Genomic DNA, 25,845 nt, shown 5'->3' with positions numbered 1-25,845 from the left:
AGCTCGTTCACCCCGAGGAGGGCACTGTCCTGCAGCAGGGCAAACCGTGCAGTATCTCGACGTGATGTGACCTGGGCACCGGTTCATGGTGCAAACGGGAGGGACTGAGCAGAGGGGGCTACAGCCCTTCTGGCCTGCTGGGTGATCTCCCCAGGGCATCTCCTGAATCCACAGCTCCGGTGCTTGCTGAAAGTCTAACGTGTTGAGCTACTTATGCCTTTGTTTCCTCCATACTGTATCATAAACAGATTCTTACAGCAACAGTAAGAAAACCAAACTGGGCTGTGTTTTCTCCACAAAGGACTCTGCCTGCCTCCAGCTCTCGTTATATCATTTGAAGACACACTGCTCACACATCACATCATTGCACATCAAATGCGAGACCTTTTTTTTTTTTAGCTAAAAAGAATATTTCATTCATGTCCCACACAAGGCTGCTGGCAGAATCGGCTGGGACACGTTCTTTGCCCAGCCCCTGCACACGCAAAGGCAGTACGAAGGACAGAGGATGGAACGACTGTTGTGGCTGTGAAGCGACAGGTTTAGGACAATTCAGACACCACCGCTAGCTGCACAGCACCAAAGCACAAGGCCACAACGCAGAAGCAACGGCGCGACGTCATTCACCTCAGCCTCGTGGCCTGGGGTTTTGTGGGAAGGTGTCAGGACATGGTGGGAAACAGAGCAGAAGGACGGGATTTCCATCATGGGAGCCTCTGCCCCCTCCAGCGTGTCTGAGTCTGGGATGGCTAAAGACACGTTCTCACAGCGCAGCGCCTCCTTCAAATTGGGGAGATAAAAAGCATCAGTAGCAGAGCAAGGCTGGGTCTTAGCGCTCAAACATGTTTGCCCTGTGGCATTTCCTAGTTGAAAGGCATTTCCAGAGCAGGAAGGAAGAGAAAAGGAAATGTGGGCTGCAAAAACTGGCACAAATGGCACGAAAATACAGAGCATCTTGCAACACCTTCCAGGGTGCCCATGCCACCATCAGTGGCAGGATTAGTCATACAGAGCTCTGTGTATTTAACCCCTTCAGTGCAGCTAGCAGGGAGCGCAGCAGCGAGCTGCTGGCCATCCACGCCTGCCCAGAACAGCCTGGGCGTCTGAGATGTGAGCGAGGGCATCGCCACAACCCAGCCCCACCGCGGTGCCTCTGCCTCACTACCGCACAGGGGAGGGGGAAGCCCTGGCTTGCAAATCCTCACCTGCATTCGAACAATATCTCATCCGCAGGGGGTAATCTGTGGCCAGCTCCCTGCTCACGCTGTTCTCCCTCTGGGGAGCATCACCTCTCACTACGGGTTTTCTAGGGCTAAGAGGAAGCTCTGCATGGCTCCTGATGTGCTCGGGAGGTATTGGAAGATGGGGAAAACCAAGGAGAATGAACTCAGTTTGCAATCACAGCCTATGTGAAAGGATGTGCCCTCTCTTCCCCCAATGAGAAAAGCAAGCTGGGTGTTAACGGCGCATTTTCCTGCAGAAATGTCTATTAGAAACTACATTCAAATAGTGAATTCCCCATCGCTGTGTAACGACATTTCTTTTTACTTGACTTAATAGAGTCTGATAGATTTTACAAAAATCTAATTTAATGTAATTTAATCTCAAAGCCCCCATTAATTTTGCAGTAGATTTCTTTGCAATCATGGTGACAAAGCAATTTTGTATTCACTCTTAATCATACGCTGCTGACATGGGATGAGACAATTATCTCATGACCCTCCTTGCCCCCTGACTTCTGATTGCTCTATTTTTCTAGAGGACTAATAGAAATCAGAGGGCAGGCAGTGTCTGGAAAATCAGCCCAGGAACCTCCAGCTTGCTGAGAGGCTCTGACAATTCCCAGGGTCCAAGTCAGCCATGCCCTAAGCAGAGCACGAGCCGGTGGGAAGCTGCATCTTACACCAGTGCCAGACATGCCCTCCTGAGCTGCGCACTTTGATTTGCTTGAGGTTCCTCTGAAATCCCAAACTGGGATTAAAAAGAACCTGAGAAGTATTTCTGTGTCTGTGTGAAGTGAATTTATGCCATCCTTTGCTGCATGTGTCAGGGTTGACAGCGCCAGCATTCCCAGGGCTTTATGCGATTGCTCCCTGATGCTGCTGCCCATGCTAAAATGACAAGGACCAAGGCGTTGGATGGGAGAGCAGGACAGGACCTGTGGCTATTATGCTTCTGAACTTAAAATCCACAACCTTTGAGTGACCTGGAAATGGCAAGAGATGGACTTTCAATCCTCCCTCAGAACAATGGTCAGGACAGTGTTAGCCCTGGAGAACGTGTTTCAAGCAGCCTTCCACCTCACGGAGCCCTCCTGAGATGACTCAAGATGTGGAGGTGGCAGCGACATCTCTGCTGTAGGGGGACCCAGGAAAGCTGCCTTCCTCCCACGCTGCCTTGTCTCCTGCCTCTTTGGCTCTGTGTCACTCGGGATCTGCCTGCCTGATGATCAGACAGCAGTGACTGGTGAGAACCGTCCCCTCCCTACCCTGAGCACAAGAAGAGCAGATGCTTTGTGTGAACTATTACCAGGGCTTGGGGCTTCACCTGCACCGCTGACTCTGACTTCATGGTCTCCTGACTTCTGTAGGGTGCCCTGCCCTCCGGGGCCATTGCACCTCCCCTGCTCCCGCTGGCAGCTGAAGTGGTTGCTCCTCTGGACATCTCCAACTCAATCTCCGCATCCATCTCAGCATCCTCCTTGGCCTCCTTGTTGCTCTCCTCCAAGTGCTTCATCAGCACTGCCACCACTACGTTGACTAGGACAAACTGTGCGATGAGGACGAAGGTGACGAAGTAGACAGGAGAGATAACAGGCAGGTAACTGAGGCAGTGCTTGTCTTCCCGAGTGCATTCCCGGAGAGTGTCCTGCAACGGAGAGGGAAAGGTGAGAGATTAATAAACGCTGGGGCTCTGCTTGGGCTCCGAATACAGAAACATCAAAGATGATAACCTGCTGAGGACTGAAAAGCATTTAAGTACATATCTCAGACACAACAGCTTGTAGGTACAACTAAAATGGATAGAAGAAAATACGGACACCATGAATTACATCGTCTACAAAGAAGAGGATTGTGTTACGTCCCAAAGGCACAGGGCACAGAGTACATGGTTACTCCTCTCAGCCACAAGAACTGGCATTATTTTCCTGAAGTATTACATATATGTTAAAAAGAATGAAATTTCAGGTTGGGTGAGACTTAGGACAAATTATCCCTTGAAAATACACTTGGCCTTTAAATGGGAAAGTTTAATTTTGATGTTTTAAAAGGAAAGGAAACATTTTTGTCTTCACACAAGAGTTGCCTAAATTTGTTTGAAATCTGTATCTATGTATCTACAGAGAGAGGAAAGCACCCAGATAGAGATTGCACACACCTTCATGATACCATTCCAGTTGTCCCCCGTTGACACCCTGAAGAGGGTGAGAAAGGCCATGCCAAAATTGGTGAAAGTTGCATGCCGACTCAGACCTTCACAAGGATTTTCTTCACTGCAGTCTGCAGGAGAGAGAAGCAGAAGCACATCAGTGAAGCCACGTTTGCCAGTGCTTACTCAGAGCAGCCCCCCCAAACCTGGCGGTGAGACCCCGAGATATGTCACACTGATACACGGCATCAGGGAGGCCTGCTAAGTGGAGATCTCATGGTGGCCTGCAACTACTGAAGGGCAGCTGCAGAGATCATGTAGCCAAACTCTTCTCAGTGGAGGCAGATGATATAACGGACAGCAACGCGCTGTGGCTTAGGAGGTCCGGGTTGGACATTAGGAAAGTTGTTTTCACCTGGAGGACCCAACAGCCCTGGGACAGGTCACCAGAGAGGTAGGGGAGCTCGGTCGTTGGAAGTTTTCAAGATTCGTCTGGACAAAGGCACAGCCACTCTGAGCTACTGATGGGACTTCAAGTGGGAGGCTGGGTGGGGGCCTCCAGCGGCCTCTTCCACCAACATTTCTGTGATTCTTTTGACTTTACCCCAACAGGCAGAGCCAACAGAGAGAGATCTAAAAGGAGGTGGATACGAGCAGACTTGCTGGGGTGTCTCAACAAATACTGCTCTACAGTATCCTTTGTCTGTTATCCTCTTGATTACGTCCTTGTCTTGATTATTTTTTACAGGGCACACCTACCATGAGGGGTATTTCACTGAGACGAAGTGGAGCAATTTGACATGTTTTCCTCTGAGAATGAATATACTAATGAAGGTAAATTGAACATATAAAATGTCCCTCTTTCCATAAAACACAGGCTCATTAAATATTCATTAGGACAGGCAGCAATGCTTCTTGCAAGAGCGTTTCACTATTAGGTATTTATTTCAGAGGCACATGGGAAGGAAAAACAGAAAAGCAAATAGAACACCCCCCCCCCCCAAATGGCCAGTCTTGGGGAGCAAGCACTGGTGGTTCTTGTGGCTGACATGGACTAGGAAAAAGAAGTGAAAGTATTTCCCAGTTAAATCACGATGGGGAGTGGTGTGCTCACTGCCTGCAGCTTGCCCCAGACAAGATCAGGGCTTTCCCAGTCTCTGACCACATGCTGTGGTTACCTGGGGGCTGGCATTGGCAAGGTGTGTACGTGGAAACACAAACAGGATTCAGAGCAGCAGAAGGTGCCTCTATGAATAAGACATTTTTCACCTTGGTGGCTGAACAAATACATACCTATCTATCTAGATATGTAATATAAAAATCGCAGTATTTCATTTGGGGTGGACGCAGAACTAATTTTTTTCCAGAATTTGTTGGAGACGACTGAAAAATAATTTGTCTTTGGTTGAAAGAAATATTCTGCTTTCAGGCATTTGTAATCTGAGCAGAGGGCTGGACTCATAAACGGGATTAATGACAGCCATAAAATGACTGTGGAGGAAGGGCCCTTCTGATGCTCTTGAAGCCCTAATTGGGATGCAAACATTGAGAAGGCAGACACATCTCCTTCGAACGGCATGTTTAAAGGCAGTGACTGCTTTAGCCTGGCTAAGCTGAGCAAGGTAGGGATATAGTGTCTTCTCTCTGACTCCACCTGATTTTCTTTTTAGTGGTGGACACATTCATGATTAGGCCCATAGTATCCTCAAGCTGGAGGAATAAATGATGCCGGACAATCAGGAACCAGTGGATGCTTCCTGATTTATGTAGAAAGGGGAAGGTGATGCTGTGAAGAACAACGGACAGACGAGACTTGGGCAGCTGGAAGAGCAAAGTCTGCCAAGTGCAGAAAACTAATGGAGTGTGGTGGAAGCTCCAAGGAGGGACATGTTTATGGTGGCATCTCTCCAGCACGAATCTGACTACCATCCAGCTTTACAGACTCATGTTCTGTCTTAAGTAGCAAACTTCCATCTTTGTGAACATATCCATGCTGGACAATTATATTTAAACATTAAATAGTTCCTCTACAGCCAAGGGTGGTGTTGGACAAATCTCTGAATGTGTGTGTGTGCATGTTAGACAGGTTCTGTATTACATCCTCATGTGTCATCTGCGACCCTCAGATCAAGAGAAAACTTTAATCTTCAGACTGTGAGCTGTGAAGCTAAGGAAGGCCCAAGAATGAGAGAGAGAGAAGAAAGGGAACAGCTAGATACCAAATAAACATCACCTGGATGAAATAAATTGTGTCAGGCACATTACTCACCTAGCTTGCCAAACAATTCCACTCCCAGGGCAGCATAGATAAAAAACAGGAGCATAAAAAGTAGGCCAAGGTTCCCTACCTACACAAGGAGAAAGCAGAACAAGGGTCAGGCAAGTTGAGGTCATGAATTAAATTGCTCCATCATATTTTCAACACAAGCAAAAGAGGGACTGGTGGCCAGAGGCTAATCATCATCTCCCCTGGCTTCCAACACCCTGGTCCCCTTTCACGGTTCTGCTTTAACAGACCCAGAGAAGTCTCCTGTCCTGGGGAAGGAGCAGATGCTCCCACGTGCAAAGCAGTCTCTGTGGCTGGTGCCTCTCCATCGCCCTTCCACTCACCCGGGATGCTGCCTTCATCGGTAATTTGGCCAACCCGTAGCTGCAGCCTCAGCAGCACTTAGCCCTGCACTTCAGTGCAGTGGTAGTTTAAGTGACCTGGAGCTCTGGTTTGAGTTTTAAGGGCCTTTCCCTTCCGTTTGCCAGGTTTGAGACTCTGAGCACGAAGGCCGAGGGTTTCAAGACAGTGACATTAACAAGACGTGTCTCAAGCCACGAGAGGAATTGCCTGGTTTTCAAAAGTTTTGCTGGCCTGGAGGCCTTTCAGAAAAGGAACATATGCCCCAGTAAGATATAAAGCTCTCCTAGCCTTGCCACTTGACAGATATTTCTCAACAACAACTACCTGAATTTTAGCTTTCAGTATCTTATTCCATGTGCCATCACTTAAATGCAGGCACCTTGCAGTTCAAACACTGCGTGGTGGGCTACTATCACGTATTAACATGCACTGCAAGGTGGCTGAAGGGGATGGCAATAGAAGTGCAATGATGCTTAAAGGGAACACAAAAGTTCTTAATAACAATGGCAATACAGTTATCTGCACCGGAGTCAACCACTACATGGGGTCTAAGCCTTTAAAACATCTCAAAGAGCAGATTTTTTGTGATTCAGGCAGAAAACACGAAAGGCAGAGTAACCTGACCAGCTAACCACCTGCATTTTACCTGCCACTAACTCTGGTCACATTTACCTTTCCTGCCACTTCTAAAATGCCTTGTGTCTATCGGCTTGTAACAGAGAGTGATCGAGTTCTCCAATTAGACATGGTGTCACAAGCATCATTTTATCTCTAAATAAAAATTAACTACATGGTGATTCAGGTAGTCAGGCCGAGGGATTCATGATCTCCAAGGTATCTTCTCGTGAACTCTACAGTTTGAGAGCTTTCTTCTCTGAGGCAGCACAGCCACAGTGTTGCTGGGTATTTTTAGAAGGGTTATCAGTATGGTACCTGTTACAACAAAATTAACACAGCTATCACTTATGAAGTAGGGTTTTTTGTATTAAAGAAATGGGAATAGTCAAATCACCCAGTGGAGACTGTAATTGCTATGAAGCCTAAACTGGCTACTACGCATAGAGCTTTGCAATTCCACTAACTTTATTGCCATACTCCAGGGAATAATAGAGATAATACAGTGATGTGGATGGCTGGTCTGGATTATTTCATCTGCACGTACTGTCTTCTGGAATAGTGTTTCCTAACGCATGTCTGCTGGACCACTGGTGGTTTGTAAGACATTAGAAGGCAGTCTGCAAAATGACTGCAAATTAGAAAACACAGGAAAACAGGCACGCACGCAAATGCACACACATGCTGCCGGGGAGGCAAATGAGCAAATAATTAAAGAGAAGGAAAATAAAAGTGATAAACAAGTTTTCTAGGTTGAGTGTAAATTAAAGCCTGATGTTGTAGCACTGCAGAAGAGGGTCTTGGAATTTTTTCAAAGCAGCTTATAAGCTGAATATTTTACTGCTATTTTAAAGCCTAATAAATCAGCCTGCAAAATTCTGGCATTGATGAAATTCCAAGGAATTTGGACCATCAAAGTTATTACCAGGTTATCAGTCAAAACTATTATCTGTCTCTCAACATGCTAAGTATGTTATGAGCTGACATTTGCTCATAAACAATTTACCTATCTAATGTGCATTTGTAAAAGATTCTGTATTTAAGATCATGACTAATTACATTACTGAACCAACGTGTCTCATAATTAGTCCTTCAAAGACCAGTTTACACTCACGGGTTTGCTGTATAGGCTCAAGGCATCCCAGCCATAGGCATACTCTAAAGATGCTAACAGAAGCATGTTTGCTAATGTGGTGTTTGCTGATGTCTAAGGTTGCATTTGCCCTTGGCTGAGAGCAGACGCATGGGCAGTTCCAAAGCTCAGCTGATGCACAGGATCTCTTGGGAAGTAACTGAATGTCTGACTGATGTGGAAACGTGGCTACATGAAAGAGAGATGTGGGAGACAGCAGCAAGTCAAAGATCCTTGATGGGTGATGCCATGACCTTTACTGTTAAACGCCGTCCCAACCTGTATCTAGACATCCAGAGCTGCTCTGGAGTGTCAGCTAAGAAGCAGGTTGCTCCCCATGTGCACAAGAACAACCTGCTGCCCTGACCACTCCCTGCAGATGTAGCATCCACATGGATATGTGCAGGCAGTTGGTGGCTCGTGAGCTTGGAGAGGGCATGAGTTTCTCAGCAGCCCACAAAGACCTGATGCTCAAGAGAATGTGGCTGAGCAAAATGGTTCCCCTCTTGCTCAGATCCTTCAGCAAAACTGCTTGGTCTATTTGTGTAGCTTCTGGCTGTACCGAATCAGTACAAGTCAGTGCCAGATTTAATATTTTGTCAGTGCTAGCCCATGGCTCTCTGGCACATGTCCCTCAGGAAAGGAAATGAAGGTCCTCTTCAGCCCATGGCCTTCACCAAGGCCTGAGCACAGAGAAGGACGCAAGGCACGTTCTCAGAGATGGGCTGAGGTGGAGGCAGCGAGGTCAGCCAGCAGCTGCTGAGTAGCAGAGAAGGCAGACTGGACGTGTGTCTGTGACCTTGAGTGAGTCATTTCTCTCCTGCAACTCAACATACCCATTTGTAATGCCCTTGTGGATAGGTAATTAATGTCTGTAAAGCACTTTGAGATCTACTGAGACCAAACAAGAAAAAGATTGTGCATGAATCATGTTGCTGGGAGGAACGGGAAGGGGCAGGAGCACATCCAGGCACTTTTCTCCAGCAGCCAAAGGCTGGGATGCCTGTGCTGGACTCTACATCAGGGACAGAGATCCAGCTCTGGTCAGCAACCTCAGCTTTGGCAGCCGGTCACCCACACAGGCTCTGAGAAGTGGTTCCGCTCTAGCAGCACTGAACAGGTCAGCCCATGCTCTGTTTATCCATAAGACTCCCCCTGACTTGGGCTGGTGCCTTTGGCTGGGCAGAGAAAACTACAGATAAGCCCTCTCTCTGGCAGCCAGGGGCTATCCATCATTTGCTGTGGCTCCAGTGCTGAGGGGAGGCTGTGGCCTGTAGGGAGTGAAGCAGAGGTGAAGAACATCTCAGAGATGTTCTTGGTGCCCTAAAGTACCTCGGACGAGCCACAAGAGAAGATGGGAGACACTGGTGAGTATCTGTGATTCCTCCCGGACCTTGACTTTCTGGCATCCTGGCTGTCATATAGTGCTGGCAAAAGTGTCTGTGTGCCTGGGACAGAGGGATGCTGTGGGGACAGAGGCAGAGTCCTCCATCCCCCCCAGAGGAGGAGGGAGGCCCTGTGTGAGAAGCTACCACCCTTCACCATGGTGCATCCCAGATGGATCTGTGATCTACCATTGCAAAAGCCCTGGAATAACCCTGCTCAGCGGCGAGGAAAGCGACCCTTCTCTCCACACACTCAGCAAAACCCTTCTCCCACTGCCCCTGCGTGGCCCGGGGAGACTGCCTCTGCTTTAGCTCTTGTGGACATCACTGCTATTAGTTTTTTGCCTCCCCCCAGGTGAGACTGCAGTAGCTAAGCACCACTGCACGTCCCATCAGAGTTCAACCTCTGACCTATGCCACTAAGTAAAAAGCCCGTATCTGCAGGCACTGGGATGCAAAGCAACTATGCCAGGTTGTGTTAGCTTGATCTGCAAATGTGTTGCACTGATCACGTTCAACAGGACACCGGCCGCTTGAGCACTATCACCTCTCTGTTGCGCTGTCAGCTGTGTGATCCTACCCAAATCCCTCTAGATCCTGCTGGCCTCTACTCTCCCTGCTCTGGGAGAGGCATTGATGAAATACATGTCTTCTGCTGCCCCACTCCTGCAATGGCTGTCTGAGGCACACTACAGTTCCTCTTGTGCCTCTTCCTGCTCTGACATCAATTATTTCTGCATCGCTGGCCCACACCTTGGCATTTCAGTTGTCCATGCAGGCAATGCACATGGCTCCCTGGGATGCCTGTCAAGAGCAATTTCTCCTAAAACTAAGCCCCTGCCAATCCTTTCCAAGGACGAGTCCTCATCTTCCTTCCAGCACTCTCCAGCCGAAGCAATAAGCCTGGCAGCAGGAAAACACAGGCTAATTTATGCACTAGACCCAAGAGAAAATGGACACATTTGTCTGCTTGGAAAACAGAGCCCATCTGTGCGAATTCCAGGACTAGTGGAAAGGGCCAGACAGACAACCTTGGACGTTAAAGTCATCTCATTGGTGCAACCACCAGGCCACTAGCTGAACTGAATGAGCTCCCCTTTCTGAGTATCCAACTCAGCCCCACGGAGACCAGCGCTAACAGCCAGCAGAATGGTGGTTTCTTTACCTAATGACTTCTGCTTTGGCACTCAAATCTCTCAGGCATCTCTGCACTTCTTTCCAGTAAGTAGCATAGCGCACATATACCTATCTTCCAGAATCTGTCTCATCTGCAACGCTTCCTGGTAAGACATTTCTGTTCTTGCTCTCTGAGCTTCATAATCGCTGTGGGTTTTCAGCGTCTGGCAAAAGCAGGCTAGTGTTTATGTCCCAAAACTGCTGTTACACAATGCCAGAAAACCTCTTCAAGAGCTGAAGTTGAGATAAGCACAGGAATTATAGCACTACGAAGAGTTAAACTCCTGGACAGGAGCAAACTACAGACTCTGTCCTTCAGGGCACTGATAGAACGAGGAGTTCTTCACTTTTTTCTTGGCATAGAGTCCATCTGGGGGGAGTTCCAAGCTTTGAAGACAAAGAGGAGGTATACTGTACAGTTCTGCACTTAATTAATGTGCCATCCACAGATCAAGTGAGAAAGAAGAAGGAAAAAGAACCCAGATCTTTTGATAGGAAAGCTCCACATTTTACTGTTGTTGGCCCTGCAGAGCCAGGATGGCAATTGGACTGGATTCCACTTTGTCCTCTCCATCAGGAAGAGCACTGGCAGCTTAGCATTGACTGCAGGTTTTCTTATTGGCAATCAATACTAGAAGTGCTGTGCAGACGGAGCTGGGCTGCTCAGTGTGGTGGACTCACTTACACAATGAGCATTTTAACCCAGCCAAACGCAAAGTTACAAATCTGAGAGCGAAGTGCAGGCCACGCTACAGAAAGGGTGAATTGTACTTTGGAAAGCAGTGGATGTGAAAAGGACTAAAGGATTACCATCAAATAGGAGTCTTACAAGGCAGACATTGCTTACAAAATCGATGCAGCCACCAGATGTATAAGCAAGGGAATATTCAGCTGAAGCATAAGAGTGGTATAATTCATTATATAGCCTTAATGGGGCCAGAGTTCATAAAGAAAAGGAAAACACTTGAAACAGGTCTTGAAAACCTGCTTCATACTGAGAGATTAAAGGAGTTCAATGTTCTTCCGTTTGCCAGACTGCAAGAGATTATTTTCTCTCTTATTGCTTCAAAAAAGAGAAGTTCTAGAAGAAAAAAAGCAAAATTACATCCAATGAAAAAACAAACTTGCCTAATTCAGACTGAAAACACTATTTTTTTTTAGCAGAAAGAGTAAACATCTACTGGAAGAACATATTTCATCAATAGGGGATGGCCGATTTCCTAACACTTTGCATCCTTAAAACAAGACCAGGTGGCTTTTAAAAGACATGCTGAAGTTCAGGGCAGTGCTGTGTGGCTTGTGTTATGCTAGGAGCAGGCCTCTGCGATCACAGGGGAGTTTTTGGTCTGTGAACGGCAGCACTGAACTGGCTTAATTAGGACTGGCAACGTGTAAGTGATGAAGTCAGTGCTGGTCATGCTAGCCCAGCTCTTTTTAGCTGCTCAGCTTGAAGCAGTGGATCTATTTCAAGTTTACACCAACGTAGCTGATTTTAGCACTTCATACTTCGAAGTCCATGACAGATTTCGTTTGTTCTCCAAAAGGGTATGCCATGAGGTACACCTTCAGAGCTGAGGCTGGCAGTGCCTTTCTAGGTGACCGTGGCCCCACTACTAGTTCAACCTCTTGGTCAACCAGCTGTGAAATTGGAAAACTTGGATTCCTGTTTGAAAAGGAGATACTGCCTCAAGACTGCACAGTAGTGGGTAAAAGAGCCAGTGCTGCACAAGCACAGACGGCCTATTGCAGGAACGTGATGATCGATTCACACTATCCCAAACATTTGCTGGGACTAAGAGGGCATGGAGGTGGCGGGCAAAGAAGGTGCCATTTTGAGACGTTTCCCTGACCGTTCTTTCTGTCTCTCTTGCTTCTCCTCATTTGTTCTGCTCTACTCCATCTCATTTTTTTCAGAGAGATGGTGGAGGAGAAGATCTCTGAACTGGTAGACATGAGGTTATCAGACAAGGAGGATGCAGTAGGGTAGGAAGTCTTCCTGTATTGAAAACAGCAGCTCAAGGTCAGTCTGAAGTTCCAGAGGAGGAGACTAAGCCTGTACCGTGACAGCTTCAATCTTGGATCAAAATGCTAACATTCCCCCAAGTCTGGGGATAGTTGGTTCTCTAAGTGTTACTCAAGCTATATCAGCTGCTGAATAAAAAACAAATTGGAAGCTGATGAAAATCACCCAAAAGAGAAAGGAAAAAAGTGTACTGCAATGACAATACCTTGTCATGGTAAGCCCATAAATGGACATTCTACATACACCAGACAAAGAATTTTCCCCAAAAACCTTAATGAAAAAACATCAAATTAATTTTTCTTGTCACTTAGCAGACACATTGGATGAGGATTTTCCAGCTGTGGTTTTAGGCTGCGAAATTAATTGGGGTAGGAACTCTTCCCCTGCCTTTGAAATGAAAGCTGTAGCTTTATGAAGAGTGATTATTGTCGGAGAGGTCTTCCCAAACTTCCCTTCTCATTTTCTGAATTTCACTGGAGGACAAAATGACATTTTTATCTGCACAAGATCTGCTTGGAATATCCCTGGGGATTTCCCTTTAAAAGAGACTTTGGTTTGAATGTAAACTGGAAAAACACCCCAAGGAAACAAAAAGCCTGGCCTGCAGCCACCCTATTGTCTGGGGGGAGAGAAAACAAGGAGAAAGAGAAAATAAGCTCTGTAATCACAATGCTTTTGAAAGAAAAAAAATAGACACAAATCAAATGCTTTCTTGAAATGCCAAAACAGGGGTCAGGTTGGTAAATTCCATGCTTTAGTCTCATCCAAAATCCTTCACTGAAAAGGAAATCTGAATACCAAAGGGCAAATGTCTCAGATTAGAAACATCTTTATGGCAGTGATGAAAAGTAAACGGATCTTTCCAAGAAAAAGAAATTCCCCTTGTTTTCCAGTTCATTTCGAATCGATCATGGGCTCCTTTGTACCTAGCAACTAACTCATAGGGGTGTATCTGGGTACTTACGTGTACTAGTTCTACCGATTCTCATATGGCCACTCACACTCTGGAAAAGATGCCTACACGGTGTCTGCTTTTGGCCAAGCCACAGTGCTATCATCTTGCCTTTGAGATGATCCCTCTGCAGACAGCTGAAGCTGATCAGGATGTGACTGCCCGCCACGGTGCGCTGCCATCTCCCTGTGCCTATGGGGCCGGGGCTGGGAGAGGGGAGGCCTGACTCTCCCAGTCCATCCCAGGGCACGCTACACTGCCTTTTACACAGAATGGAGTGGGCCCACTCATAAAGCTCCTTCCAGCGACTTAGCTGTGGGATGTTTTGGAGGGGTTGAAAAGTAAGGACTTGACTGACCATGCTTATGCATCCTAAAAGTGCTGCTTCTGAATTGCCAGCTCAGAGAACAAGGCTGCAGAGTTCCTCTGCCTCATTCTTGATGGCCTGGCACCTCATATCGGCTCATTTCTGGGTAAAGCGTGGCAGTAAGTGTTTCCAATACTGTCTGATGGGATACAGGACCCTGGTGATATACGAAATTGGAATGTGTAGGCAGCTGAGCTGACTCTAAAGACTGAAAGATTAAGACTCAGACCATCAAACCCACAAACTAGTAGAACACAGCTTAAATAGCACAAGATTTTAAAAACAAAGGAACCCTAAACTTCTTAGAATTCTTCTGATGTGCTTTAGAACTTTCTGAGGCAGGAGTGCAAGTCAGCAAAAAGTTTCTTTCCTTCGTTTTTCAAACAAATGGATCCATAAAAAAGTGGTCCCAGGAACTGAACACTTGAAGGATCCTATCAAATATCATTGAGACTGGCAGCATCATTGTTCCTCTTGCAGCTCCTGAGAATATGGTGATTTGAGACCCCACTTCAAGCTTTTAACACTCAGAAACATCCCCCCTATTTGCCTTTTAAAGTCTGCAGCTCCTCTGTCAATAGGTGTCAGTAAACATGGTTGCTCCTGTCTCACAAAGAAAACTGCTGAGCTGGAAGCTGTCTACTTCCAATGCTTTCACCAACAGCTTTCTCTGTCTATCCTTGTGTTTCCTGAACTTGTCAGTGAAATCTGTGTTTTTAAGAGCTCTGCCTACAGCAGTTGGCTCTCTGTTAACTCTTTCTCCACCATTCTGGTTCTCCCATCTAACATACACTATGTGAGCAGGATGTGCCATGTAAAACTCTGCTACCAAGGCACTGGTGGCAGCAGAGAAAGCTGATATCCTCCCCAGGTGGCTTCCAGTGCCCACCAAATATGGTGGCACAGAGCTGTCCCCAGGCCCAAAAGGCATCATAGTCCACCAAGGGAGACAAATTGGGCGTGGATGAAGTTTGGGGGCTTACCTGGGGAAGCGCTTGTACCACTGTGTCCAGGAGAGCTCGCATCCCGGTGGCCATTTTAAGCAGTTTCAACACTACAATGAGAATCAAATCCTGGTCAGCAGGGCTGGGAAATATTTCGAGCAAAACCCATAAAGGAAATCTAGCTTCAGATCTTGTAGGGAGGGTTTACATCTCTCTTGCATCTATTCATACAGATGGCAAGCTCACTGCATCCTGGCAGGGCCCACAGAACATTTGAACATCCTGACTACTTCCCACACCAATTAATGTTAAGGACATCAGTAAGACAGACCAAAAGCCAGAAGAACTCCAGCGTGCCCCAGCAGGAAAATGGGAGAGTGATGAGGAGGCACTTCATCAGTGAAGAGCATCATCTCAAGCTCTGATCCTCCATTCTCCACCACTTCCTGCTCTCGTCTGGTATCAGTATAAAAGGTCTGTGATCCCAGGTTTGAATTAGAAACCAATCTAAGATGCCACTGGAAACACCCATGAAACTCCACCTAGCTTGTCTCTGAATTGACATTTTGCAGCCTCATCGCCTAGCTGTTCTCAAGTCGAACTGAAACAGCAGGACTAGAAGAACAAATGGCCGAACCATTTCTTGACTTGTCTGGAGGGATGGCTGGAGACCTACGGAGCAGGCCGTACCTCTTGCTATCCTCAGCACCCGCATGATGCGTATTATTGTGGGATTGATGGGCAACGCAGCATTCATCTCAATTTCCTCCAGCGTGATTCCCACAATTGATAGAAGAACGATGGCCAAATCCAGCTGATTCCACCTAACAAAGAGAGGAAGGACAAAAAAAATAAAAATCATACATGGACAGACACCCAAGAGTAGAGAATTATCTGTTAATAACCGCAAGCAAATCCCAAATGCCTCTCCTCTCTCTTATCTGGGCCCATGATCTTCTATGTAGTACAAAATCAATTCACTGCAGCGGGCACAGACAGCCTCTGAGCCACAAGCTGCTGTAGGCTGTGACTGGGAAGTGTCCCTGCCTGCTTCCCCGTCCCTGTCGTCCCCCTGCTGTCCCCTTGGAGCCACTCTCAGGGACGAGATACTAGGCTAGAGGGACCTTTGATGTGATGCAATACAGCAGCTCCCATGTTATGTCACCTGTCTCTTGAATTACTCCACTTGAATATCTTCATTGATTTATAGCCTAACGCTTGTAGAGGGCCTTCCACACCAGCACTAGAAAGACAGTAAGATGTGAAGAAACTGAGCGTCTTTCCTATGCAATTTCCCTCCTAAGTAATATTGCTCATAGCAGCTTCCAACCACTCAGTCAGGATAAATGAAGCAAACAAGCTGATCTTGTGGAAAAGTGTTCAATCTCACCCTGCTCCCCAGCAAGTCGCCAGACCACAATGTGCTTTCATACGCATTTACTTCTGGCTAAATGTGAGGCAGAAGGAGACCTGTAGGTCTCTGCAGCTGGGATCTGAAAGCAGTGGGGCTGAACACAACTACCTCTGTCTTTGCCAAAGGCTTTACAAAGCCACCAGTCTACCAAAGGACTGGCTTGGACTGCAAAGGAGACTTGTTCTGAGGAACTCTGTGACCTTAGGTTGCCCAAACTACTCTTTTGAGGACTGGATTGATGCCAACAGGTTGTTTCCGACCTCTAAGCTGAGCCGGTCAGACGTGCTGGAGAGGCAGATGCTGGGGGAAAGAATGTATCTAGAATTTTGTAAGATTTCCTGAATTCCTTCTGCAAAGCAGTACCAGCGGTTCTTAAAATTTTTAGTTCCTACGCTATAAAGTTTGCACCCATGGAGAGTCAGCCTCTTCCTTGCACACAGCATGTAGTACAATCATAGTAATGCTACATTTACCCAGCATCTGGCTTTGAAACCAGGTCAATACAGCTCTACCCCAAATGCACAGGAGTTTAAAATACTCTCACCTGTCCTTAAAGAACCTTCGAAAACCAAATGCCACCAACTTCAGAACTGCCTCGAACACAAAAACTATTGTGAACACATAGTTGCAGTACTTCAAGGCTTCGTCCAGGGACTGAAAAGAGAGACACCAGTTAGACCAGCCCGAGCTACCCTTTCCTAGAGCCCCTGCAGAGGGACTGGCAGGCACAAGGGTGGCATAGGCACAGAGATGCAAGAAGTAAAGTCATAATAGCTTGCAGAGCTCAGTTACAAAACTGCTCTAAATCACACAGCCAAACTCAAATAAAGGATTAGACACTGATGCAAACGAAAACCTCATAAACACTAATAGTAGTTTTGCTAAAAATGTCAAGAGCTATCAATCCTCCAACTTCAGTGCATAAATTGTTCAGTTTGGGTCAGAGAGAAAATTTTACTCCTTCTCCATCTAATAAAGTTTACTTCTTCAGATCTGCCTAGCCTTGGGTAGAATAAAGACTTGATGGATCATTTATTTATTCCAGCATGGCAATCCTTAGGACAATGGCTTTGCTTAAAACACTCAGAAAAATAAAAAATGTTGGAGATGGATTATATCTTGCCTTCTGAAAAATGTTACATCTCTAGAGCTGGGCAAAGTATGTCCATATTTGGTGCAATGTTCACGCTCTCTATAGAGCTGCTCTCGGAAGTCAGGAATCCGCAGTGTTTATACTTTAAGATGATGAGTGTTTATAATGGATTTCATTGGAACTGTAGGCCAACAATAGCAAAAGAATCTTGCTGGGACCTTAAAATAGATAGTTGCAGAGTGAAACAGCTCTTTGGTTGGATAGGGATTTGGGGAGAAGAGAGAGGGAAGGGGAATTTAGTTAAATGTAGTATAGGTCTCTTACAATAAAAAAATGATAACAGGGAACATCAAAACAGACACAACTGGGATAAAATGCAATAGAGGAGTCTGCAAAGCAATGTCTGCTTTGCTGACAGAGGAAGCCTCAGGGCACAGGAAAGCTCTCCTTGTCACATTTGTGTGATGACTGCGCTTTGCTGACTCCAGGTATGTGGGATAACCATGCACTGATTTTTTGGGAACAAGAGCTGAAAGTTTTTCAGATGTTGGCATTCCTCAATGCACTACTATCCCTATTTTTGTTCCAGTGCCTAAAAAAAAAAAGGCAACTTAAAAGAATGTGGGAGAATTTACTATTTCATCTGAAGCACACTGCCTGAGCCCGAATTCTCGTATCATTTCTGATGGTTTGCATTCAGATTTACACCACTATATTTTCCATGAATATAAAACAAGTATAAATAAGACCTAATCTGGATAAATAATATTTACATGCAAAACAAAGGCTGTTATGCAAAGGAATTATGGGGGCAGAACAGCACACAGTCAGCTGGTGTAAAACACACACGCGTTACCCTGTGGCTTGGTGCCCCTGTGGCTTAGCTTCCAGGAGGCATTTGCAGGTTACCTGGCAGACCATGCAGTACTAGAAAAGTAAACACTGAGCCTAGAGCTCCGTGAATGATAAAGTGATGGAAGATTAATATATGCAGCAAATGGAAAGGCTATATGATTTATGCCAAAGGTTTTCTTGGGAAAGAAGGATTTTATGATACATAAAGAAAAGAAGGGTTGTGCTTAAGAGTTGGTTTATTCTAAAATCATTAAGGAAAAGAAAAGTTGCTGTGCATGCACTAACTTCATGTTTATATCTGTTAATGGAATATTCTAAAACTCTAGGCTCTTTTACAGTCTGACGGTCAGTCACGGCTGGGATCAGGAGAGGAAATATTTGGACAGGTCTTTTCGTAATAAAAGTTTAGCTCACTTTCCATTAGCCTTATTCTCTGCTTTTTTACGCAAGAGCAGGGAAATCAGGCTTTTGGCTGGGGCAAGTGACTCCCAAATGGTAGAGCTGGTTTGGAGTTAGATGGATTGCAATGCCGAGCCTGGAGCCTGCTGAGGCTTTCAACCAGCAGGGTATGCTCCCAGGGAAGCAGGGCTGGCCGCACACCTCACTGGTCTATGGTATCCCAAGGGAACAGCGTGTGGTCCTCAGGTCCTCTGCTACCCCACGCTGCTCTGTTTCACAGCCAACACATTGATGGATGGCTCTTACCTTTGGCTGGTTGTAGTGCTCCATTGACATAGTGATGACATTGACCCCAATGATGAATGTGATGAAGAGGTCAAGATAGTGGCTGGTGCAGAGGGTGTGAATGTACTTCCGCGCTGGGGAATAGTCAGCGTAGTAAGGCCTGCGTTGGGCTTCTGCAGAAAAAGAGAAAGAAAGGCAATGCAATGAATGCAGGCCCTGCTGCGTGGTGGGCAGCCATCACGACGTGGCCTGCAGGTCATGTCTTACACACCCCCGGGTGCAGGGCGAAGCCCTTGGGAGAACTGATTCAAGCAAGCCACGTGAAATGGCCAAGTGCTTCGTCCTAGCAGAGAGGCCTTCAAGAACCCTCGTGGGGTTATCAGGCTGAGCCAAACCTCTTGTGCCTGCAGAAGAGTCCTCCACAGCTTTGACAACCAGGTCCGTTTTTCTCCCAAGTGCGCTCTGTTCTTACTGCTCTGTCTCAGGCTAGAGGACAACCTCTTCACTTAATGGGACTCTTGTCACACAGTAGGAAGGGTGAGGAGCAGGATGGAAATGAGACCCAAAGCCAAGAGAAAAGCTTCAAGCCCAGCCAAGCTTCAAGTCCAGTTTAGAGGAAGGGCCGAGGGAAGGTTTCATCGGTCAGGACTCTGATATGCATCTCTCCTAATCCCGCTGATGCCAGGCATGTTTCACGTAAGAGAAGAACGTAACCTGAGCTCAGGCTCTGTGACAGAAGGCTTTTGGTGTATTTTAAGGTCTAAAGAATACATAGCAATGCCTGTGGCAAAGGAGGACACATGCGTGAGGGTTAGTAGCACACAGGAGAGCATCAACAGCAATGGAGTGGGGTGCTCAGCATTTGTCTCGACAAAGACTTTCAGCACAAGCTTCTCTGGAAATATAAGAACAAGGACATGGTTGTATCTAAAAACCCGCTCAGGCTATGACCACGTGAATTTTTTTATCTGCCTCTGGTCATGACTCCTCCTTTCTTCTTTTTGAAATGGGGAAATTTCTGCATAGGACCAAGTTCCCGGGGCTGTTCCAAGGAGAGTGTTTGGACACTGCCCTGCGACCGAGTTGTATTTACTGCGCGTGTCTCTCTTAAATTAGACTATGACCACAAGATGGCTGTGGGCACTCGGATGGAGTCGAATTCTTTTCAAACTTAAGAAATGTAAATATTCAAAGAGTGTACTTAAGGCCAAAGTCAGCATTACTGTAGATTTTGCAAGTGGGAGAGACATGTTAGTTCATACTAAGTCAGAGCAGGATTGTTCTTAATAGAGAGGGATTTTTTTGCAAATGTTTCAGCAAATTCAGCTTTAAATGCATGAGGAGCTGGGAAAAAGGAGTTGCTTCACCTTAAAAATAAGGAGAGAAATAGGTTCAAAAGTACTCAGTGACCCCCTGAAATACATTTTCCACTCCTCTCATCTTGCTAATATCTTTCAGATGGAGCGACTCTTGAAATGTGGGGGTTTTTTTTTGGTAGTGCAACTGATGCCAGGTTAGAGTCCAAAACCCTAAAATAAATGGGATAAAGGGAAACTGAATCTGCTGCTTTCTTTCAACTACTATTTTTTCTGGTAGTTAAAAGTGGAGTGGAGCCATTTAAAAAACATTTCCTTCTGACTGGGGTCACCTAGACTTATTTTTTCTGCTAATGGGTGTGGAAAAACAAGACGAAAGCAAACACAATTGTTTTTGAATACATTTTTGTGTCGCTTTCATGTGCATTAGTCCTACCAGTCTTCTTGGACTGGTATGGCTGTCTTTGCTACTGAGCTCAGCTAACCTTGTGGTGCATCTAAAAAATACTAATAAAAACACTGCAGTATAATATTTATTTATTTAAGTCTGTACAATGTACTTTCATGTGTATTCAGGATTACAACACACTTTTTCTACTCTTTTTTTTTGAAATTGTCTTCTTGGGAATGCAAAAAATCAGCTCGTTGGGAGGTCTGAGAATACCCCAAACAGTCGAATATTATATTGAGGGACTCTCTATTAATGACAAATGGTTGATTAATGTATCTCAGAAGAACATTAGCAGTGACGGGCAGTGTGTGAATACACTGGCTACCAGCACATACGGAAAACAGGGTGTAGGTGACTGCAACTACTCTCTAACCTGCCCAAATGCAGCTATTGATTAACTATCCAGTAAAAGATCAGGTGTTTGTTGCATTTTGTAAACTATTTATAGAATTCTAAAGCATAATCCCAAGAAGACATCTTCCACTGTAAAGCTGCTGAACAGAAAACTTTCTAGGCTGCCTGCCAGCAATACAGCTCTCTCTTTACACGGCTGGATATACAAATAGTAAGGAGGAACCACCCACCCCTGAAAGTGTCTCAGGGGTCTGTGTCTGTACACTCTGCCCCTGCTCAGCACTGGCTATACCGGGTCAACTGGTTGCTCAGAGAACTTGGGATAGGTTTAACTTAACCTGGGATGAGAGAGCTCTAGGAAATGCCTTACTCGTTTAGGATGTACTACATCCCTGAAGCCAGGTTAACAGATGAAAAAGAAACTTCTCCTGGGGCGACACATACAAGGACAGTCTGGGATAAAGTTGACAACGCTTCGAAACACATGCAACAACACTGTCATGCTCAGTGCAGAAACCCATGCAATGTCCATTAGAGGAGATACCGCTCATGCAAGGCTAACGGTAGTGAGCAGGGGTGTGCAGGAAGGACAGGCCAGCTTCTGCTCTCGGCGATGCTAGCGTTGTGTCAGGACAATCCCATGAAGGCAGAGGGGTTGCAGCAGGGTAAAAGCAGTGAGAGATCAGCCACACAGCTTCGCTGCAGCTCTGACCCCCTCCGAGCGGGAGGGAGGCTGCGTTTCAGAGCTCCAAGGTCTCCAGCTCTGCTGGGTCACTGTTCATCTCCGGTCCCTTTAAAAACAGGAGTTTTACTTCAGTCAAAAGCACAACAAGTAGCTCTGGTCTCCTTTCAGTTCGGACACGCTTTTTTAGCTCTTAGTGAGAATATACTATTGTTATTCTCCCCAGTTTGGGTGTAAGTGTTCACTGCACACACCTACTGCTACAGCCTGCCTCAACCAGAGATGTGGGGCCTGCAGGAGAACCTGTATGAGGAGAACAGCGGACCATGGGGATGTGGGCACAGCAAACGGGGAAGACCTAATGCATCATTAATTAGGGCAGGCAAAATGCAACCTGTGCCTGGTTTCTCCAGGGAAACGGTTTCTGGGATAAGACTCCCATCAACCAACTAGCAGACTTATATCAAACACAGACAAGTATCCCTGCAGCTGACAGTTTGAATTGGTGGAAATACAGGACCACAGTCCTTTCTCGCCCCCACTTCTAGATGTTGGCTAATGCTTGAATCTCACCTCTCTGAAGAGTATTTAAACTTCTTTGCTTGTGATTCTGCTGACATGAAAATTAATGAAGTACTGTCTTCTAGCTTAAAAGCATTTAGGTTGGCATTACAATTGCTAGCTACGGCTCCTCCATTATTCTCCCCTGCATGAAACATTAGAAAGCCCTAATGGGTTTATATGCATGCTTGGCACAGAGTAGCTCTGTACCTGCAGCTGCCTGGAAAAATACGCAAGATGGTTTGATAATTCCCTAGTTGGAAATACTAAACACTCAGATACGCAGTGCCCAAAATTTTAGTTACAGTTCAAATGTTTCTGCTGGATACAGAGATGTTTGTGGCGTTGAGAGGATGGACTCATTTAAATACCACTGTGTGCTGCCCACGATTGCTCACCCCTATAAAGAAAGGCTTACAGTCAGCGCTCTGAAAGGCATCTCTGCTGGGTCTTAAAACAAAACTGGCCTCTTCCTTCTCCAAGCCCAGACGCTCAGTTCTGTCTTGGGAAATGCCTCAGAGAAACACAGCTGTGGCCAGGCTCCTCGCACACCGAGTGGAAATCAGGAAAAAAGCATTTGCCTTTTCTCAGTTCTCGGGATCTTCTCAGGGACCAGTGACTCGGTGTCACTACTGAAAGGCACTCTCTGCCCCCCAGCTAGGGCCTCCCCTGGGCTGTGTCAGGCATTTCCAGCTTTTCCAGCGTTGCCTGCGCTGCTTTCGGCACACAGTGTCACCCAGACCCCGCCTGCAGCCTTTGAAGCCCAGGGTATTGCCTGCGTTTGACCTGACATCGTGCTCTGCTCAGCGGGCCAGCTGCTGCTGGCTTCACAGCAGATACAGGTGGGTTGGATCTGGCTCTGTATCCTGAAGGCAGAGGAGATCAAGCTGATCCATGTGGTTTTAATCAAAAACTTTAATCTGGGGAGGCTGGTTTCAGTCTGTGTCTTCTGAGAACCTCATTAAAAGGTTAGGAGCTGCAGGATTATTAAATTACACTACACTTATTTACACAGTAGATATAGTGGATGGAGGTAGTGACTGTGTCAGAAAAATATTCTAGTTTATCTTGAATTTTTACCTTCACGTGAAAAAGTACGCTGTGCAGTTCTGCCTTTAAAACCACATCACATGCATTTGTACGGTGCATTCAACCCCCTGCCCTCCTTTCTCATGTGAGCAGAGTTAACTGGCAAAGCCAGTGCCTTCTTTCAGTGCTGGCCCTGGCCTCAGCTGAGTTTACTGCAGCCTGCTCGTGAAGGCTGGGCCCTGCAGCCGCTGCTGCTGTCACGGCAGCAGTGCCTTGCTGACACGTTGGGTCCATGAGCTCCGTTGCCGGTGCCTCGAGTGATGCTTGTCACAGGAGCAGAGAGAGAATCAAGGCACGCTGGCAAGGGGCAGGCGGTGTCACACCCTGTCCCAATCCCTGCATGAAAGTGGCCCTCAGGTGGGAAACAAGAAGCTTCCTGGAAAGGTCTGAGGAGGTGTCTGATAGCAGAGATGTGGGCTGAGAGGGACTTTCCTGCCAGGCTCCTGAAAGGCCTGAAAAGTACCCCAAAAACGGACACGTGATGATTCCCCATCCCACCTTCATGGGGTCTGATGAAGAAGCTGTGTCCTGCTGCAGGGCTGTGTCCTCCACGGAGCAATCCCTCTGCCAGGCTCATAGCTCTGCACACAGGGTCCAAATCCTCAACCCAGCCTGCAGAGCCTGGGATTCGTACTCAGGGCCTGCTCGGGTGGGACCATCCAGGCACTGATAAGCTGAGGCTTAACCCATTTCCAGGCCTGAGCCCAAGCCTACTGTGGCTCAGTGGTGCGTTTCTGTGTGTGTAGGTACCTACAGATGCCCAGAGACCTCAATACACAGAAACACACACAGGGTTGCTACACACAGAGGACATTACAGACAGGAGACAGGACACACAGACAAGATATGCCAGGCAGACAGGGCGAGTCCAGATGGATGGGTGTTGCTCAGATAGTACATCTGTTAGCTATGCTGGATTTTACTCTTGTTAACAGCCCTAATTCTTCCTCCCCTTATGGTCTCCTCAGGCCAAAAACTAGAAATGGCAACTGAAGTAAAAGCAGGGCGCTCTGCTAGGGTTCCCAACGTAGGCTCCTTGCTCCTCCACAGAATCACTGGTCTCCTGTGCCCAACCTGCCCCGTGGGGACTGGCCTGTCACCCGCTCCTCCGTATGGGTGAGGCACACGGAAAGCTGGCCAGCCCGCCGTCACTGTGCAGCATCCCATGCCTGCACGTGCACACAGACACCCCGCCCAGAAACTCTGCCACGCGCAGCACCAACCACATCTCACATCTTTCTGAGTCTGCCACATTTTTTGACCAAATCCATCATCTTCTAAATTACCCAGGAGGTGAAAACTCCTCCCATTTAAATGAAAAAAATCCATTAAAATGTAAATAGTAATCTTCCAAAATGTGTATCAGATATTTGATTTCACCTTGTTAACAACTCAAATTTGGATGCCAAGCTGTCCATGCTGAACAGAGGCAGGTAGGAGACCTCAGAGCCAGACGATCTGAGGTAACCTCTTGGAAGCCCAGCACATGGCCAAATGTTTAGCCCCTCAGTTGCTCTATTGGACTTGATCGCCTTCCAGAAAGCTGTCCTCCTCCCTGCGCGCTCTCAGTGAAATGTTACAACCCACATCTGTGCAATGCCTCAGCCTGCGGTCTGAAATATCTCCTTGTCTCTGTCCTTCAAGATAGCTGGATAAAGAGGGGCAATGTAACAGTGTCCATCACTTTGACAGGGACTGGCTCTTTTCGGAGTCTAAGCAGTGAGCCACAGACAGACTTGTAATAAGATTTACATACTAATCAGGAACAACAACTGGCTGTGGTTAAGCTATCCCTCCTTACCTGTGCCCCAGCCTATTTTCTCTAAGGATGCTTAATGTTCTTTGTAAATAAGGTGCTTTTTTTTTTTTTTTTGCATATAAACTTTGAGTTTATCTGAATGCCTTCTTGGGTCAGCACATTGGGGTAGAAATACTGCACAAGCAGGAGGACCCTTGAGAGCCTGAAACTGATTTCTCTTATTGTGCTGGAAATGCTGCCTTCAGGATTTCTACTTCTAATCCTAGCTGGAACCTCAAACTCAGAAACAAAAATGGGAAAAGGGAAATGAAATTGCATTTGAACTCTTCTAAATCTCTGAAGAGATTCAACGTCTGTTTGTGGCTGAATAATTCGATCTAGATTTCATTTTAACCCAGCTACTTAACTCACAACTGGCTAAAATGAAATGGGCTTGGCCTTCACTGTGGTGTCAGGTCAGTCTGTCATTAAGGCCCTGTGGAGACCACGGTGCAGACAGTTAGTGCTGAGGTCTCCCATGGCTCTAATAAAGAGGACCACAAGAGCAGGAAGGGAGCTGCGAGAGATACAGCTGCCTGGCTTCTGACTCAAGCATGGATGGAGGAAATTAGCTGGGGCTTCTACTAGCAAAGCCCCTGACTGCTATGTCCTTAGAGCCAGACAAAAGACTATTCGATCTAACTGCAGTTTTCCCAGCTGAAAACAGATACCTATGGCTTGATGTTTGGGAGGCAACTAGCCGTTTGTCACAATGAGATATTAGGTCCTTACAGGAGATTACACAGGGCAGCACAGCGCTAGGCAAAGAGCCACAGGGCTGCTGCTGCAAACGGGGCCAGAAGCACTCAAGCCTTATCCCTGACCAAGCTTATCTTTGATCACAGTGGCCAAGCCACGTTCCCTCACTTGCTTCTAAAAAATGCTTGCCAGCATCTAATGCAGGCTATCCCTGTTCACTAAAACTGGCTGGGAAGTTGGTGTGGCTGGTTTCCTCT

At 46.6% G+C, this 25,845-nt stretch overlaps 1 protein-coding gene across 1 annotated transcript in view; it reads right to left on the bottom strand.

Annotated features, from left to right (window-relative positions):
- CACNA1H (calcium channel, voltage-dependent, T type, alpha 1H subunit) overlaps positions 1 to 25,845 on the bottom strand; it is a 127,664-nt gene that overhangs the window by 8,874 nt on the left and 92,945 nt on the right. Inside the window, exons 24-31 of the mRNA XM_009329419.1 lie at positions 18,660 to 18,811; positions 16,551 to 16,660; positions 15,283 to 15,416; positions 14,632 to 14,702; positions 5,639 to 5,717; positions 3,379 to 3,500; positions 2,530 to 2,868; positions 628 to 780 (exon numbers count right to left, since the gene is read on the bottom strand). Of these exons, the coding sequence (XP_009327694.1) occupies positions 628 to 780; positions 2,530 to 2,868; positions 3,379 to 3,500; positions 5,639 to 5,717; positions 14,632 to 14,702; positions 15,283 to 15,416; positions 16,551 to 16,660; positions 18,660 to 18,811 (1,160 nt within the window). The remainder of the gene's footprint in view (positions 1 to 627; positions 781 to 2,529; positions 2,869 to 3,378; positions 3,501 to 5,638; positions 5,718 to 14,631; positions 14,703 to 15,282; positions 15,417 to 16,550; positions 16,661 to 18,659; positions 18,812 to 25,845) is intronic.

Source organism: Pygoscelis adeliae, unplaced genomic scaffold, assembly GCF_000699105.1.
Source record: "Pygoscelis adeliae isolate BGI_AS28 unplaced genomic scaffold, ASM69910v1 Scaffold467, whole genome shotgun sequence".
NCBI lineage: Eukaryota > Metazoa > Chordata > Aves > Sphenisciformes > Spheniscidae > Pygoscelis > Pygoscelis adeliae.
This window is presented reverse-complemented; position numbering and strand designations above follow the sequence as displayed.